The sequence below is a fragment of the Branchiostoma belcheri genome, unplaced genomic scaffold (genome assembly GCF_001625305.1).
Source record: "Branchiostoma belcheri isolate BF01 breed outbred unplaced genomic scaffold, Haploidv18h27 scaffold92, whole genome shotgun sequence".
Classification (NCBI taxonomy): domain Eukaryota; kingdom Metazoa; phylum Chordata; class Leptocardii; order Amphioxiformes; family Branchiostomatidae; genus Branchiostoma; species Branchiostoma belcheri.
This window is the reverse complement of record NW_017804598.1, coordinates 503,622-517,447: the sequence shown is the minus strand read 5'-3', so window position 1 is coordinate 517,447 and position 13,826 is coordinate 503,622. Positions and strand designations below refer to the sequence as shown.

The following is a 13,826-nucleotide window of genomic DNA, read 5'->3' as shown; positions in this document are numbered from 1 at the left end:
AGGAGAAGGACATAGACCGGTGTATCGGGGTGGACGTGGACTATCTCTCTACCATGGACTTTGACATGACTCCGACAGACATGGAGTTTCTCATGGCAGTAAGTCCTATAAACAGAAATCTAAACAAGAACACACAGAAGAAGCAAAACACATTCTTTTATTCAGTGTCATTGTTTGATAGAGCATGGAGCAAGATGTTTAGGAGAAACTCTCCTTTTAAACATTTAGATTTATTCGATGTGTCCACGCTACCTTTCACACCAAGTGTGTTTCTTATACGTTTTCTTGATACGATAGTTTACTTGCCGCTATATCGCCTGGTATCCAGTCTGTCGTGGTTGGGGCAGGCTGTCTTCGGGGCTCAGCTGAACAGATCGCCCGGTATAGGAGTGTTGCCCCTGTGATAGACTTTGGCACGACGGGAGTTGATTAGTGATGTGGTCACTAATCAAACTCCCGCCGAGCAAAAGCTACCGGGGAACCTAGCTCAGGCAGGCGGGGGAGGGCTCCTGCAGCCCCGAAGAAAACCCGTCCCAACGCGATAGACTGGCATGGACACCAGGGTAGTCACTACAAGGACACAAAATCTGTATGTAGAGACAAAATTGATATGCACTGAAATATTGTATCTCCCTTCTTTCTATCCAATTTACAGCAAGGAGCAACAGCGGCAACCGCCTACATCATGGAGTATGCGGAACACAAACAACCACCACACAAGCGTCTGTCGTGATTCAGAACCAACCAATGAAACAAACAAACAAACAAACTTATAGAAGAGCGATATAAATAGTATAACGATACGTCAGCAAAATATAAGAGATAAAGCTTTGAAGGAAACTGTAGTAGGACGAAATTAGTACCCACATTTTCTGTGACAATGCGACAGTGTAGTATTTGTCAAGAAATATTTTGTTGAATCCATTGCTTCTGACTGACTTGCAAGCACGTGACTTTAAAAACAGTAGCTTATCAGAGTCAGATAGTTTGTAGTTCCTCCAGATTATAATAACACAGTCCTAGACTTTATATATTCATAGCCTTTCAGAGAAAGTTTGAATTCTCTTTTGCCTTATTTTATGAAGATTTCACTGCTTTTTTTTATTTCACCAGTGTCTGTGATGCCATTATTAAACTTGCCAAATAAAGCCAAATACAGGACTAGTACATCGTGATAAAACTTTAACAAACTTATTCTCCAACACCACTGACTAAGGGTTGGGCTGAGGGTGTACGTGTATGTAAGAAAAAAATATTTGCAAGAATAACAACAACAGAAAACCAATGTTCACTGGCATGTTCCAGTCTTCCCCCTTTCCTACAGCCCTGGAATCATGCCAATAGGGTCAATAGACCGATCCCGAAGCCCCACCCACCTCCGTCAAAACATAGAAAGTGCAAATATTTGCCACTCTCTCATTGTTTGAACCGATAATTGCCGTTCTCTCATTGGTTGAACTTTTAATTCAGCGATGGACATTCAGGATCGGTCTATTGTGTCACGCCAAATTTCTGCTCAGCCAGATTTTTGCCCCGTACGTAAGGTATACACAGTGCGCGTGCCTGGAAGCTTTGGTTCATGTTAGAACTGAGGCTTAGGATTGGTGTTAGCCTCCAAGCAATGTACGATCAACTTTCTCAACCCCCTTGTCTCGGATATACTGTATGTTAAACGGTAGCAAAAGTTCGCTGTCTGAGAAAAATGGACAATGTTCGCGGAACTATTTCACGGTAGCGGCAGCTAGGTGCAGCAGAAAGAAAGTCGGCGAATTATTTGTCCACGGTAATGATAAGTTAGCGGTACATAAGTGACCACGAAAACCATGAATATAAAAGTGACGAAAAAAAAAAATTAGTGATTTACAGCATTGAAAATAAATCACAAGTAGTGTCAAGGCAAACATTTGGCAGGAGCAATAAAAGTCTGGCTTGACACCTGCATTGAATTACTGGAATGTATCATAACCACGGGCCTTCCAGAAGCGCCAGTTGTTGGGGTTCATCTGGTTAGCGCGGTTGTCTCGGGCCCATTTAAAATCCATCCAAGTATGGCCACCGTCATCACTGCAAAATGGTAAGTTTTATTAAAGCTGCATTATGTAATGTAAGGACGATACAAGAGATAAAATTTCTGGTTATTTCCTTACAAAGTAAGTTGAACAAGAGTTCTGAGATCTCATACCTCCATGAAATATGGGCTTGATATGTAAATGTAAATTTCTTCTTCAATTACGCAAATGACCTCTGCTTTAACATAATATATGTATCGTGATGTTAACTTTTGATTAACTTAGAGATGTCCCAAGTATGACATTCCCATCATTCACCATTAAGAAATCATAGAATTTTCGCATTAACTAAGCAAATTAGGTCATCATTTGCATAATTAGTATCTGTTGATGTTCCATCCGCCATAGGTTACATACATTACATGTATAAAAGTACTATAATGTAAAACACTGTAATTATAGAATTTCCTCATTAATTATGCAAATAAAGTCCTCATTTGCATAATTTGCATTTAATTATGTACATCTCTCTCAGCTACCTACCTACCAAAAATGATGAAAATACGTTATTCCTATTTGGACTTATTGGCTTTCAAAGATTTCGCCCGAAGGTCCCCTGCAGTTCCAGAACAAGCTGCTAAGGAGACCAAACCTACACCACTTATTCCTGACAGGAAAAGGTATCTGTCACCAAACAATTCAAGACCATAACATGTTCAGGACAAAAGATACAAAAACCGGAAGTTCTGCTGCAGTACCAAGGTCATCCACCAGGAGGCCCATATTTGACCTTGACCTTCGTCTTCCTAAGACTTACCAGCATACCAAATATCATCACAATCCAAAAAGGCGTTATGAAGTTATGCTGACTACAAATGTGCGGAAACACACACACAGACACACAGACACACAGACAGACAGACACACACACACACACACACACACACACAGACGCGCCAAAAACAATACCTCCATTTTTCATGGAGGTAATCAACCATACTCAAAGGCAAAAACACGTGCAATACAAGAAGCGAAGGTGCCGAAATACAAAAGGAGCATTTGAAACAAGTACAAGAAGGTAATACAGAAGTAGAGACAAGACAGAAATGCAAACTATCGTAAGTCCTAAATCTATACACTGGGTTTATCATCTCTTTTGAAGACATAGGAAGATGAAAGATCCCACGTTTCTGTTAATGTGCGGGTTCAAATTCGGACGTTAAGAAAACTAGTAAAAAGAAGTCTGCAAAGGTTCGTAAATTAACACTGACCCGCCGCCACAGCAGCAGCAACGACAGCAGCAGCAGCACAGCGCCAGCACGAGAACTCCACCAACTATGGCCACGGCAATCACAAGGACCTCAAAACTGACTGGAAAGAGGGAAATGGAGTAATTTTCAAAATGTACAAACATCTCTTACTAATATTACAGACGCACCAAATGCAACCGTTGTCAGGATATAGGAAAGCAAACACCAACAAGAATTCCGAGATTTCATACCTCCATGAAATATGGGCTTGATATGTAAATGTAAATTTCCTCTTTAATTATGCAAATTACCTCCGCATTAACATGATATATGCATCGTGATGTGTGTTAACTTTTGATTAACTTACAGATGTCCCAAGTATGACATTCCCATTATTCACCATTAAGAAATCATAGAATTTTTGCATAAATTATGAAAATTAGGTCGTCATTTGCATAATTAGTATCTGTTGATGTTCTGCCTGCCATAGGTTACATACATTACATGTATGAAAGTAGTATAATGTAAAACACTGTAATTATAGAATTTCCTCATTAATTATGCAAATAAAGTCATCATTTGCATAATTTGCATTTAATCATGTACATCTCTCTCTAAGCTACCTACACACCAAATATCATGAAAATACGTTGTTCCTATATGGACTTATTGGCTTTTAAAGGTTTCGCCAGAAAGTCCCCTGCAGTTCCAGAACAAGCTGCTAGGGGGACCAAACTCACACCACTTATTGCTGACAGGATAAGCTATCTATCACCAAAAAGTCAAGACCATAGCTTGTTCAGGACAAAAGATACAAAAACCGGAAGTTCTGCTGCAGTACCAAGGTCATCCACCAGGAGGCCCATATTTGACCTTGACCTTTGTCTTTCCAAGACTTACCCGCACACCAAATATCAACGCAATCCATAAAAGTGTTCTGAAGTTATGCTGACCACAAAGTTGCGGAAACACACACAGACAGACACACACACAGACACACAGACAGACAGACATACAGACAGACACGCCAAAAACAATACCTCCATTTTTCATGGAGGTAAATATCAAACATACAGTAGTCAGACCCAAATCAACGCGTTCCTACGATAGTCTCCACCAGACTAACAACGCGGGTTCAAAAACAGTAAAATTCATCCAAATAGTGGAGGTCATTTGCCAATCCTAACCCTCTTAGGAAGGCCTGGTGGAGGCTATTCCTAACACGAACAGGACAAACTGTATTTCTGGTACATGGTATTATTGGTGCAGTTCTATAAACATCCGCATGGTGGTACCTACCATCACAGGTGGCTCCCCACCGAACCTGGGCCAGCGGACACTCTGCCGTGGGTAAAACGGCCGAGGCCGGGTACAGACGGCAAGAGTGGTCCTTGTAGCAGAAGTAACACTGAAGAATGAACGGAAACAACAGCGTGTCATTTAATGCCTCAAAGAAGTTTATGTTTTCCTTAGAGTTTGTATGTGTGTAAGTGTTTACACTGTATGTGTATATGTATGATTGTATGTTTAGCACGAAAACTCAAGACGCTATGGATTTCTTTGATTATCAAATTGCTGTTTTTGTGATAAATGTATTTGAACATAGTTGGTCATACTATTGCGTGAAACAACTACCACATATATCATTAGTTCCTGTAACATGTGTGAAACAGACACATTCTAAAACTAGATTCTATCCATACCTTCTTGAGGTATGCTGTTAACAAACAAACAAACAAACGAACAGACAGACAGACAAACGGACAAACGCCATGACGAAGGTAATAAATACAGACAGCACCGCATAAAGCACCCTATCCGGCATTTGTAACCCTCTGCACCCACCTTCACGTCTCCGATACATTCCCCACAGGAAGCGTTACGGCTACTGCAGTCTGAAAAACAACCCAGACAGCGACTCTCAGACAGAGGATCTTTTGTTGTCTGATAGTGGTTTGTTGGTGAAACACACTTGTCTAACGAACTTGTCAGGCAAGAACTGGCACAACAACACGTAAGCAAATACCGGACATTTTACTTAGGGTTAGAGTTGAACATGAATACTTTTTGCAACATCAAGGTACCTGTTTAATGTTAAAACAAAGTACTTCCTTTACTGTACATTTGAACGAAAAGCTCAAATATGACGACACTGGATTCTTTGGAATATTTATGGTTTCGTCTGCTTATTATAAACTAAGAGGGCCCGAAACTCTGAGCCAAAGCATAGAGTACCAAATCAAGTACTCGCGAGCCATTTCACATACACAACATTTCATCACTCAGGTGTCAGATCGTGGAGCTAGAAAAGGTCGATCAGCTAAAAAAAAAATTATGTCCCTTGCAGGGGCACAAAAAAGCTAGGGTCTTCAAACAATGTTTGCCACCTACCAGGGTTCAGATAATCCTGCTTAATTCTTAATTTTAAGCGGGGGTTTTAATTACTTCGATGTAGTGTACCCAGAGTTTTACCATACTGTTCCGCCCATATGTGTACAGGTGTGACAATATTATAAGTATCGGAGTGATCCTTGGCTTTTTACTGTCTTTGGCGTGACCGTCAAACAACGCAAAACTTCATAAAATGTCTGACATACATAAAAATCTTCATAAAATGTCTCACATATGTCAAAATCTGGTAATTATGGCCTGATAGTGACGGCATCACACTTACCCACTTGACCGCTGGGTGTGGTCGGTGGTGTGGCGGTAGACAGGGGACTAGTGGCGTTGACCAGGTTCTCTTGGGCAGAATCAGAGGCTAAGGCCGACGTAACAAACTTAACGCCCAAAAACACTGCCACTGCAACTATGGCAAGGCTAACAAGTATCGCCAGTGCACAACAACAACCCTGCCCTTTCCCTCTCGCCATGATGGCTTTTGTGTGCTGTACCAAGGCCGTGGTATCAGCTTTACTGTGTCATTGTTGCTGTTGGTTCGGGTGGCGGAATATGTTATTATTACTCTGCGCCTACTCTTTAAAGCAGAGGTTTTGGCGCATGACGTCGAACTTTTTTTTACGTGTTTTACGTGTTTTACGTGTTATTTGTACTTAGTATCTTTTTTTGCGCAAGCCAATGAACACTAAAACTAGCCTCACAGCCTGTACAAGAACATGCTGAATAACATTGATTTTTTTACAGTTGATTTTCTGGCAAATACAAATTAACATTACAATCCATATACTAACACACGAAACAAAAACATTACAAAAAGCCTCACATGGGCACTAAAGTAAAGACCAGAGAGTCCTAAGAGTCTTGCTGCGAAGACTTGTTGTACAGGCATATTGCCCTGTGTAAGAAAGAGTCTTGCAGCCTTCTCAGATCTGCTTGGAGATTAGTTCGCTCTAACGGTGATATAACTTGTCGACTTGATTTTCATGGAAGAAGGTGCCCAGAACTTCAATCGGTATTAACTGAAGACGTTACCACAAATATCGCCAGTACGCAACAACAACCCTGCCCTTTCGCCATGATATATGGCATTCTGTTGTGTGCAGTTTTACTGCTGTACCAAGGTCGTGGTATCAGTTACTGTTGTTTTCCGGTGTCGGAATGTGGTAAGGCCACACCAAGTAATTTTTATGGATGACATCAGCGTGCGCAGTAATTTTCGCCTGATTTTGATTAAAAAAAAACAACAACAACAACAACAAAACAACAACAAAAAAAGAAATTCTGTTGCCTCCTGACAGTGGTTAACATGCCGAAAATGGGCAAAGATGTCTGATGCCATGCCGGAACGTGGATGGCAGATCATCAAAATACGGAGAGGATACAGGACAACGTCATGATTCATTGTTTTGTCTTTTACGTTGATGCAGTGATGTATTTCATTCCTTTATAATATGTGATGTTCACTGATTCAAAACCATATGCACAGTGATTGAAAACTTCTATTTTTCAGTGACAAATGGATGCTGTAATAGTTGGCAGTAAACCTAGCACAGTATAGGTATCCTTTCTTGTTTAACAAGATTTATGATGTCAAAGCTTGAGAATGTAGGAACCTTTAGTTATTTTTTGGCCCGCCCTGTTTTTTTTCCGCCCTATCGCATTAGATTTGGAGTCTACGGAGGATGTCATCCAGAAAATGTACTTGCTGTGGCCTAATAGAAACCTAGGATTAATTTGCCGCACATTTGTCCTGGCGCTCTTTGTCATATGTGCGGTTTAGTTAGGTAGTAAACATAAAGACACTTCAACCTCCTTCCGATAGGCGTCGCTTTTTGTGTTACTTTATTTTGTTGTCTCAAAAACATATTATAAAATTTGACATATAATAGCTATTGAACGTTAACGTTAACTTCAAGACTTCGTAGGGAACACGCGCGAATTACAAGGAACAAAGAAACCAAATAGAGGAACATCATATTAGTTGCGATGTGCATAATTCTGGTTGTGCAAATCTAGGTCACCATTTCCACAACCAAGTTCTGTCACAACCGCAACCCGATTGCTAAGGTTGTATCCATCCGCGATAATGGCAGGAATGATGCCAGATCACAACAAAAAACTGAGTAAACCAAGCCATCCAACTCTTGAGACCCAGTCACCCAGGTCATATTATATAATCTTATTATCTTAGATATGTTAAAAATTTACATCAGAAGGGAGAATATTTCTTCAAACACTTCCAGTACAACACGACTCTTGACAGATGCTCCCATTTTCAGAATGGAAATCGCAGGTTCATTCCTCCCATGCGTTCGAACGCCATGTTTACACGGGTTGCCATGGACACAGGTTCGAACTCTACACATTCGACAAGTTTCGTGCTCACGAACCAGGTGGGAAAGTTTTCTCTCTCCTGTTTTAGGTGAAAAATCCGGTGAAAAATCCTAGAAAAGTCGTAAATCTCTGTCATATCTTACGCGTGAGTGCTATTTACATGCCGTTACGGCTGATAGACCGTCCAAAAGTGTCAATATCTGGCGAAATGAAGCACAAAAAGTTCGCAGAGTTCTAAACAAATCTGGACAACGCAAGGTCACATAAGACCTCAAGGTCATTGTCGCTTGTAAAGAAATTTTAGGCTTACGGGAAGAGAATTAAGTATTTGGGGGTATTTCTGACATCTTGTAGACAGTTTGTAGTGTATGTAGACGTCTTGCCGCCAGTGGAAACCAGCAAATCATTTAATTTTTGGTGGATTTATTTGATGACCTCTGTAGGTGTTCTGCATGAGTGTACTTCGCCTTACTGAAGAAAACCCCTACAACACGATGTCTAACCTGCGTAAGATAATGACCGTGAACGACTTGAGTCAGGTAGAGGTAAGACCTACACTAGCTGATACTCGGAGATTGTTCTGCAACCTTGTCCACTGAACAACATTTGGCTTCAACCTGTCGGCAGCCTTACTTTTCAAATCAAACTTCATACCGAGGTGGTAGATGAAATGTATATAGACATTATGATTACATAACTAGACCAGGAAAAGTCATATTTCCATAGACGTATCAATGTGCTGAATGATTGAATTTCATTTTGTTTTGCTGCTCTTATTATTATAATATTACTTATTTATAAATTATATGTCCCTTTCCTACTCACTACAGACTCAGGAAATTGGTGACTTGAGAAAGGTGAGAAGACTGAGAAAACTGATGAATGAGAGTGATGAGGGGAAGTTGAAGGTAAGTTATCATTTCAACAACATTTATGACCTGTCAGAGCAAGGAGCTTTCATGAAAGCTTTCATGAAAGCTCCTTGGTCAGAGTTAGATTTTATACCAGTTATTATCAAACTACATGTAGTCTGTGTATTCTCTCATCTTCACCTGAATATTTCCCCTTGTCAAAATTTAAATCTTAACAGGATGTTATCAATAGAATTCCATTTGAGCAGCCAGGGTAAAGCAAATTATTCTCCTCTCATACTTGTTATATATTTGCTCATTTCATTAAACTATTCACAAGTTCCCCCAACATATGTTGCTTTGCTCTTTTCTGTTCTGTTTGTTTAGCTCTGCTTTGTTTGTTTCTTTTGTTGATCTTATTGCATTGTGTTCCTTCTCCTAAATAGCCCGGGCAAGAGGGTGATGCGGCCAGCTCGTTTAGCGAGTAAGCTGAACTGTTTAGTTGAGTTTAACTAACGATGTTGAGAACAGGTAGAACATGATAGAAGCCAGTCTGTTGTATATGGTGGGAACACCTGTATTGTATGTGGGAATAGACCTGTTTATACTTTTCAGGGATTGAAAGAACTGCTTATGTCACAGGGGGGACATTTCAAATAGAATGCCATTCTAGAACCCGGAAGTTGAACTTGGCTTTCACTTGCAGATCACTGTAATGGTCTGCATTCTGCTCTCAGATACCAGAATCGGCTATCTGGTGAGATTGTGTGGAAGGAAACAGGGGACTGCTGAGCCATTCTTCAGCAAAGTATCAATAAACTTTAGACTAATTGTAGGAGCCCAGGTCAGAAACTTTCAGAAATCAGAGTTACACACGTAATTATAAAAGGGGGGACATCGCCAGTGAAAGCCGGTTCTGGAATGGTGTTCTATTCAAAATGCCCCCCTGTGACGTAAGCAATCAGTAAAAGGTAAACTGGTCTATTACTAAGATGATGTTACAAAGTAGGTTGCTGCATTCTCCTGCATAGTTAAGACAGTACTGTCTATCTGAGTCATGTTGTTGTTAGAAACCTCGTTCTACATGTTTCATCTACAGATCAGCTAACATGAGCAAACTGGTCCGAGGTTATGAGTCCCTGGCCAGTCAGTCACATGGAGCTGTCAGGAGTGGGATCACCACACAGGCACTACCAGGAACTGACAGGGCTCTGATCAGGTACTTACAGCATCATTTCTATGTGCCTTTATTCTTGTAGTCTGAATGATTTCTAACACCAAATAACGTTTTAATCATTTAATTAAATTCAGTGGTTAGAAGATTTGACCATTCCTCTCTGTATCTCTTTTTTAAGTTAAAGAATCATGAAAATGTTTTTTCTCCTGCTGTTATCTGAGTTAAAAACCAATCCAATGACTGGGAGCTTGAAAAGCAGCCTGAGTGAACAACAGAAAATATTCTTAATGTGATTGCTTGTAACAGCTCCTACAGAAGGTTATGTGTACTTAATTTTGTCTCTTTCTCAGCCTCTTACCAAAAGCACCCAGGCTTCACCATGGAGTAGACACAGGGGAGACCACCGACAACCCTCCTGTCCCTCCACCACAGCCTGCCAGATGTGGGTACTTCGTGCTGTACAGACTCCACAACGGAGAGTGGTACCGCTTCCTGGCTTCTGATGATCACATCCTGGAGGAGCTGTTTGGTGACGGTGAGGAATTGCACAGGCTGTATTTCCACTGTGAGGCAACGGCGAGAGATGGAACCCTACCAGTCGGCAGATTGGATGCTATTGACGACCTGCCGGTACGTGGACTGACGTCCTCAGAACTGTTGGATGTCGTGACCACGTCAGTGGATCCTGATTTGTGGATCAAGCCGCTGGAGTTCGAACTGATCACACTGGAGGGCCTGACCAGTGAGCAGGAGCTTCCCAGTGAAGATGAGGAGTCTAGTGATGAGGAGGAGACAGAGGAGAACAGCGACACTCAGCAGCAGGTCTGCCCTGTCAGGAAGCGGGGACGTCTGGCCGCTTTCTTCTCACGCTGCCGCAGGGCTTTCACTTCATGCTGGCGCCGCTGAATATCCAGCAAAGACATTCTCTATTTATGACATAAAGCTATTTACATTTTGTATATTTGTAAAAAAAATATTGTGAAAACTCAAAACACCAGCTTGGTGCAAAATGGTTGTTGAGCAAAGCTTATGATATGAATCATAATGTCAAATGATGCTATACATTATATTTTTCAACTGAGCTTTCTGCACATGAAAAGATTTTAATAGCAGGCAATATACATTCAGGACACATTAGTCTACATTCAGAAGAAAATTGACAGTTGTATTATATGCCAGGAATGTACATGTATGTGCATTTTATCCAGAGGATTACTGTGGTATGCATGCAATTATATATTTTTATGCACATTCTCAAGATGTTTTTAAAGAACAAGACCAAATTGTGAACTAGACTGCATACCACAGTGTTGTAAACACTGCTATATGTAAATACAACTGTTACAGTCTTCTGAAGTGCAGAGTGAGCTGTGTTGTATTATACTGTGTTATGAATATTACCAAGCAAACTTTCCTTGACAATACAATTTTATTGCTTTGATGTAGAGCTCTGCTAACAGTGCCCTCTTTAACACCTGTTACTTCCACTTTGATATCGTAATCCACCATTACACTCCGAGCAATATTGAATCTGGACATTCCTGTAGAATGAGTACATTCCTCCAGGAAAGTGGACATTCCTCCACTTTCAAGCGTATGTTCCTCCAGGAAAGCATACATTCCTCCGGAATCGGTATATTTCTCTGCGGAAGAGGACATTTTTCCAACACCCCCACCAGCCCGTGGAATCAGCCGTTAACCAGACAAATCGCTTCCTAGTTCATCAAAATTACAACATCCTGTCTTTAACTTTAAGGTATATGATGTGAAAAATTGAAGTTGTAGGAATCTTGGTTTTTTGGCCCGAGTGGCCGCCTTGTTTATTTTTTTGCCCTATAGCATTAGATTTGGAGTCTGCGGAGGATGTCATCCATGAAATTTACTTGCTGTGGCCTAATAGCTTTGAGTGGTGTTAAACAACAGGAAAAGTATGCTCAATGCATGAGGACCTGGGTCGAGTGAAATATCAATGGTTACGGATTATGCAAATCAGGAGCTGATTTGCATAATTAATAAAAAATGGTGCAATGGCAAATGGTGGTGACTGCAAGTACGTTGTACGTATTATATGAATTAGGACGGCATTGGTATGATTGAAGAATTTACTCACTGGATGACTGGAGAATGGTATTAAAAAAACATGCCAGCAAAATAACGTTAAGTTCCACAGTTGAGTCTACTTAAAGGTACATGTAGCTGCATTTGACGACCATGCTACTCCTCAATTTTACAAACACAACTAATCAGAACATTAAGTCCTCAAGCTTTATTATACGCAGTTTAAAATGCCACTTCACTCACTCCGACCTATATATTATATTTACAGTGATGTTAACCAAGCAAACCAGTCAAATATACAATGGTAATTTTTGTCTTGTCACCTTACTGATAGTTGTTTGAAACATATTCAATGCTTAATATCCACAAAAACCATGCTCCTTTGGTCAACTCCAGATTATGATAAATAAAACAATCCAAGACTAGTTCTAAGTGCCATTAAAAACATCTATCTTCCCCAAATACAACATGTATCCAACTGGTCTTGTTTGGCATACATGTACATGCTGTAAAGAAATCACTTTCATTACTACATCAATCTTTCCAAATCACAGTAAGTATACATTGTGTATATACACAATTTTTTTTTTTATTCTCTGTTTCTGATGATGCTTCCAATTGTCTGTAGTATGTAGTTCCAATCACACTTTAGAACATTGGTTCGACCAGGATTGTCCAGATTTCGGTGTTGTTACTAGTGTTAGTGTGGACACAACATATGCTTGTGAATCGTTTTGGGAGCCTGAAATAGCTTTGATGATAAAATTTGCTACTATTCAGAATAATATGAATAGTCTGTATATCATGACTGAACGCAGATGCTGTCTGGACTACATTGACACAGCCACAAGGATCCCCATGTATGCTGAAACCTCTGTGTACTTGTTTTAGGTAACACCATGAATATTGGAATACAATGTAGAGTATTGAACTTGAAGTGATAACAGCCGAAGCAATTTGCAACTTGAAGCTTGGAGTCTACATGTACATAACGTTAGGAAACTTTCCACTTTAAGCTGTCCTACCGGTATGTGTACATGAATAGATATGCTAACTTTCTTGCAATGCTAATTCATGAGGTAGTTGAACAAAGCACGTGTCCATTGTCAGGTTAACTTTTAACATAACTACTGCGTATTCCTTAACAGAACCACTGTGCAAACTCAAGTCACAACTATGAGTGCAGCATGCTCCGACAAATTTTGTTATATTATTAGGGGAAAAGGGCGAGATGGAGAAGTGTCAATAGGACAAAAAAAAAGCAGGGCAACCACCCACTGAAGCAGAGTGTATTCAGGATACATATTATGCTCTGACTGGTGTTGCAACACCCACTTGCAACCTGCAGAAAAAAATTAGGTTGCAGGTAAAATTCTGAAAAACTTGTGGTTTTGCTGGCTAGAGCTAGTAGAAAAAACATTTGAGCTTGCCATCATGAATTTCAAATTAGCCATGCACCAGCAAAGTGAAGCCTAGGTTGCTTGTAGATTGTTAAATTGCGAAATTTCTGTGTCATGAAAATTTTTTGTGGTTTAGTGAGACGTCTGTAAGCGAATTGATGACACAAATTCAAATCCTGTGTAGTACATCCTTCTGTTATGAAGGTACAATGTAGTTAGGACAATAACATGGGTTTCTTTAGGCCAAGAGGGTAGGTTTTGGCATACACCTCAAAACAGGAACATAAACCCCCGGTATATACAGTGTAGCTATATCACAAGTAATACTGTACAAGATCAAAGATGTA

At 40.3% G+C, this 13,826-nt stretch overlaps 2 protein-coding genes and 1 long non-coding RNA gene across 3 annotated transcripts; 2 read left to right on the top strand and 1 right to left on the bottom strand.

Moving 5' to 3' along the window:
• LOC109488219 lies at positions 1–945 on the top strand. The gene is made up of 2 exons (XR_002141320.1): positions 1–98; positions 656–945. It is a non-coding gene; the product is annotated as an uncharacterized LOC109488219 (long non-coding RNA).
• A 411-nt stretch (positions 946–1,356) lies between these two features.
• Positions 1,357–6,168, bottom strand: LOC109488217. Its single transcript, XM_019792415.1, has 5 exons — positions 5,934–6,168; positions 5,105–5,154; positions 4,559–4,667; positions 3,281–3,380; positions 1,357–2,064 (listed from the first exon to the last, which is right to left on the bottom strand). Exons 1-5 carry the CDS (start codon positions 6,130–6,132, stop codon positions 1,947–1,949), a joined length of 576 nt encoding a protein of 191 aa, XP_019647974.1. The 5' UTR covers positions 6,133–6,168; the 3' UTR covers positions 1,357–1,946.
• A 2,317-nt stretch (positions 6,169–8,485) lies between these two features.
• Positions 8,486–10,981, top strand: LOC109488203. The gene is made up of 5 exons (XM_019792384.1): positions 8,486–8,538; positions 8,824–8,901; positions 9,291–9,328; positions 9,944–10,063; positions 10,372–10,981. The coding sequence occupies exons 1-5, from the start codon at positions 8,488–8,490 to the stop codon at positions 10,925–10,927; spliced, it is 843 nt and encodes a 280-aa protein (XP_019647943.1). The 5' UTR covers positions 8,486–8,487; the 3' UTR covers positions 10,928–10,981.
• The last annotated feature ends 2,845 nt before the right edge of the window (positions 10,982–13,826 follow it).

Excerpts from the sequence above, each read along its gene's own strand:
- LOC109488217 (XM_019792415.1), bottom strand. The coding sequence starts at position 6,132 with ATGGCGAGAGGGAAAGGGCAGGGTTGTTGTTGTGCACTGGCGATACTT. Across the intron at positions 5,155-5,933 it reads CACACCCAGCGGTCAAGTGG|ACTGCAGTAGCCGTAACGCT; the intron begins GTAAGTGTGATG and ends GTTGTTTTTCAG. Across the intron at positions 2,065-3,280 it reads TGCTGCTGCTGTGGCGGCGG|TGATGACGGTGGCCATACTT; the intron begins GTCAGTGTTAAT and ends ACCATTTTGCAG.
- LOC109488203 (XM_019792384.1), top strand. The coding sequence starts at position 8,488 with ATGTCTAACCTGCGTAAGATAATGACCGTGAACGACTTGAGTCAGGTA. Across the intron at positions 8,539-8,823 it reads ACGACTTGAGTCAGGTAGAG|ACTCAGGAAATTGGTGACTT; the intron begins GTAAGACCTACA and ends TACTCACTACAG. Across the intron at positions 9,329-9,943 it reads GCGGCCAGCTCGTTTAGCGA|ATCAGCTAACATGAGCAAAC; the intron begins GTAAGCTGAACT and ends TTTCATCTACAG.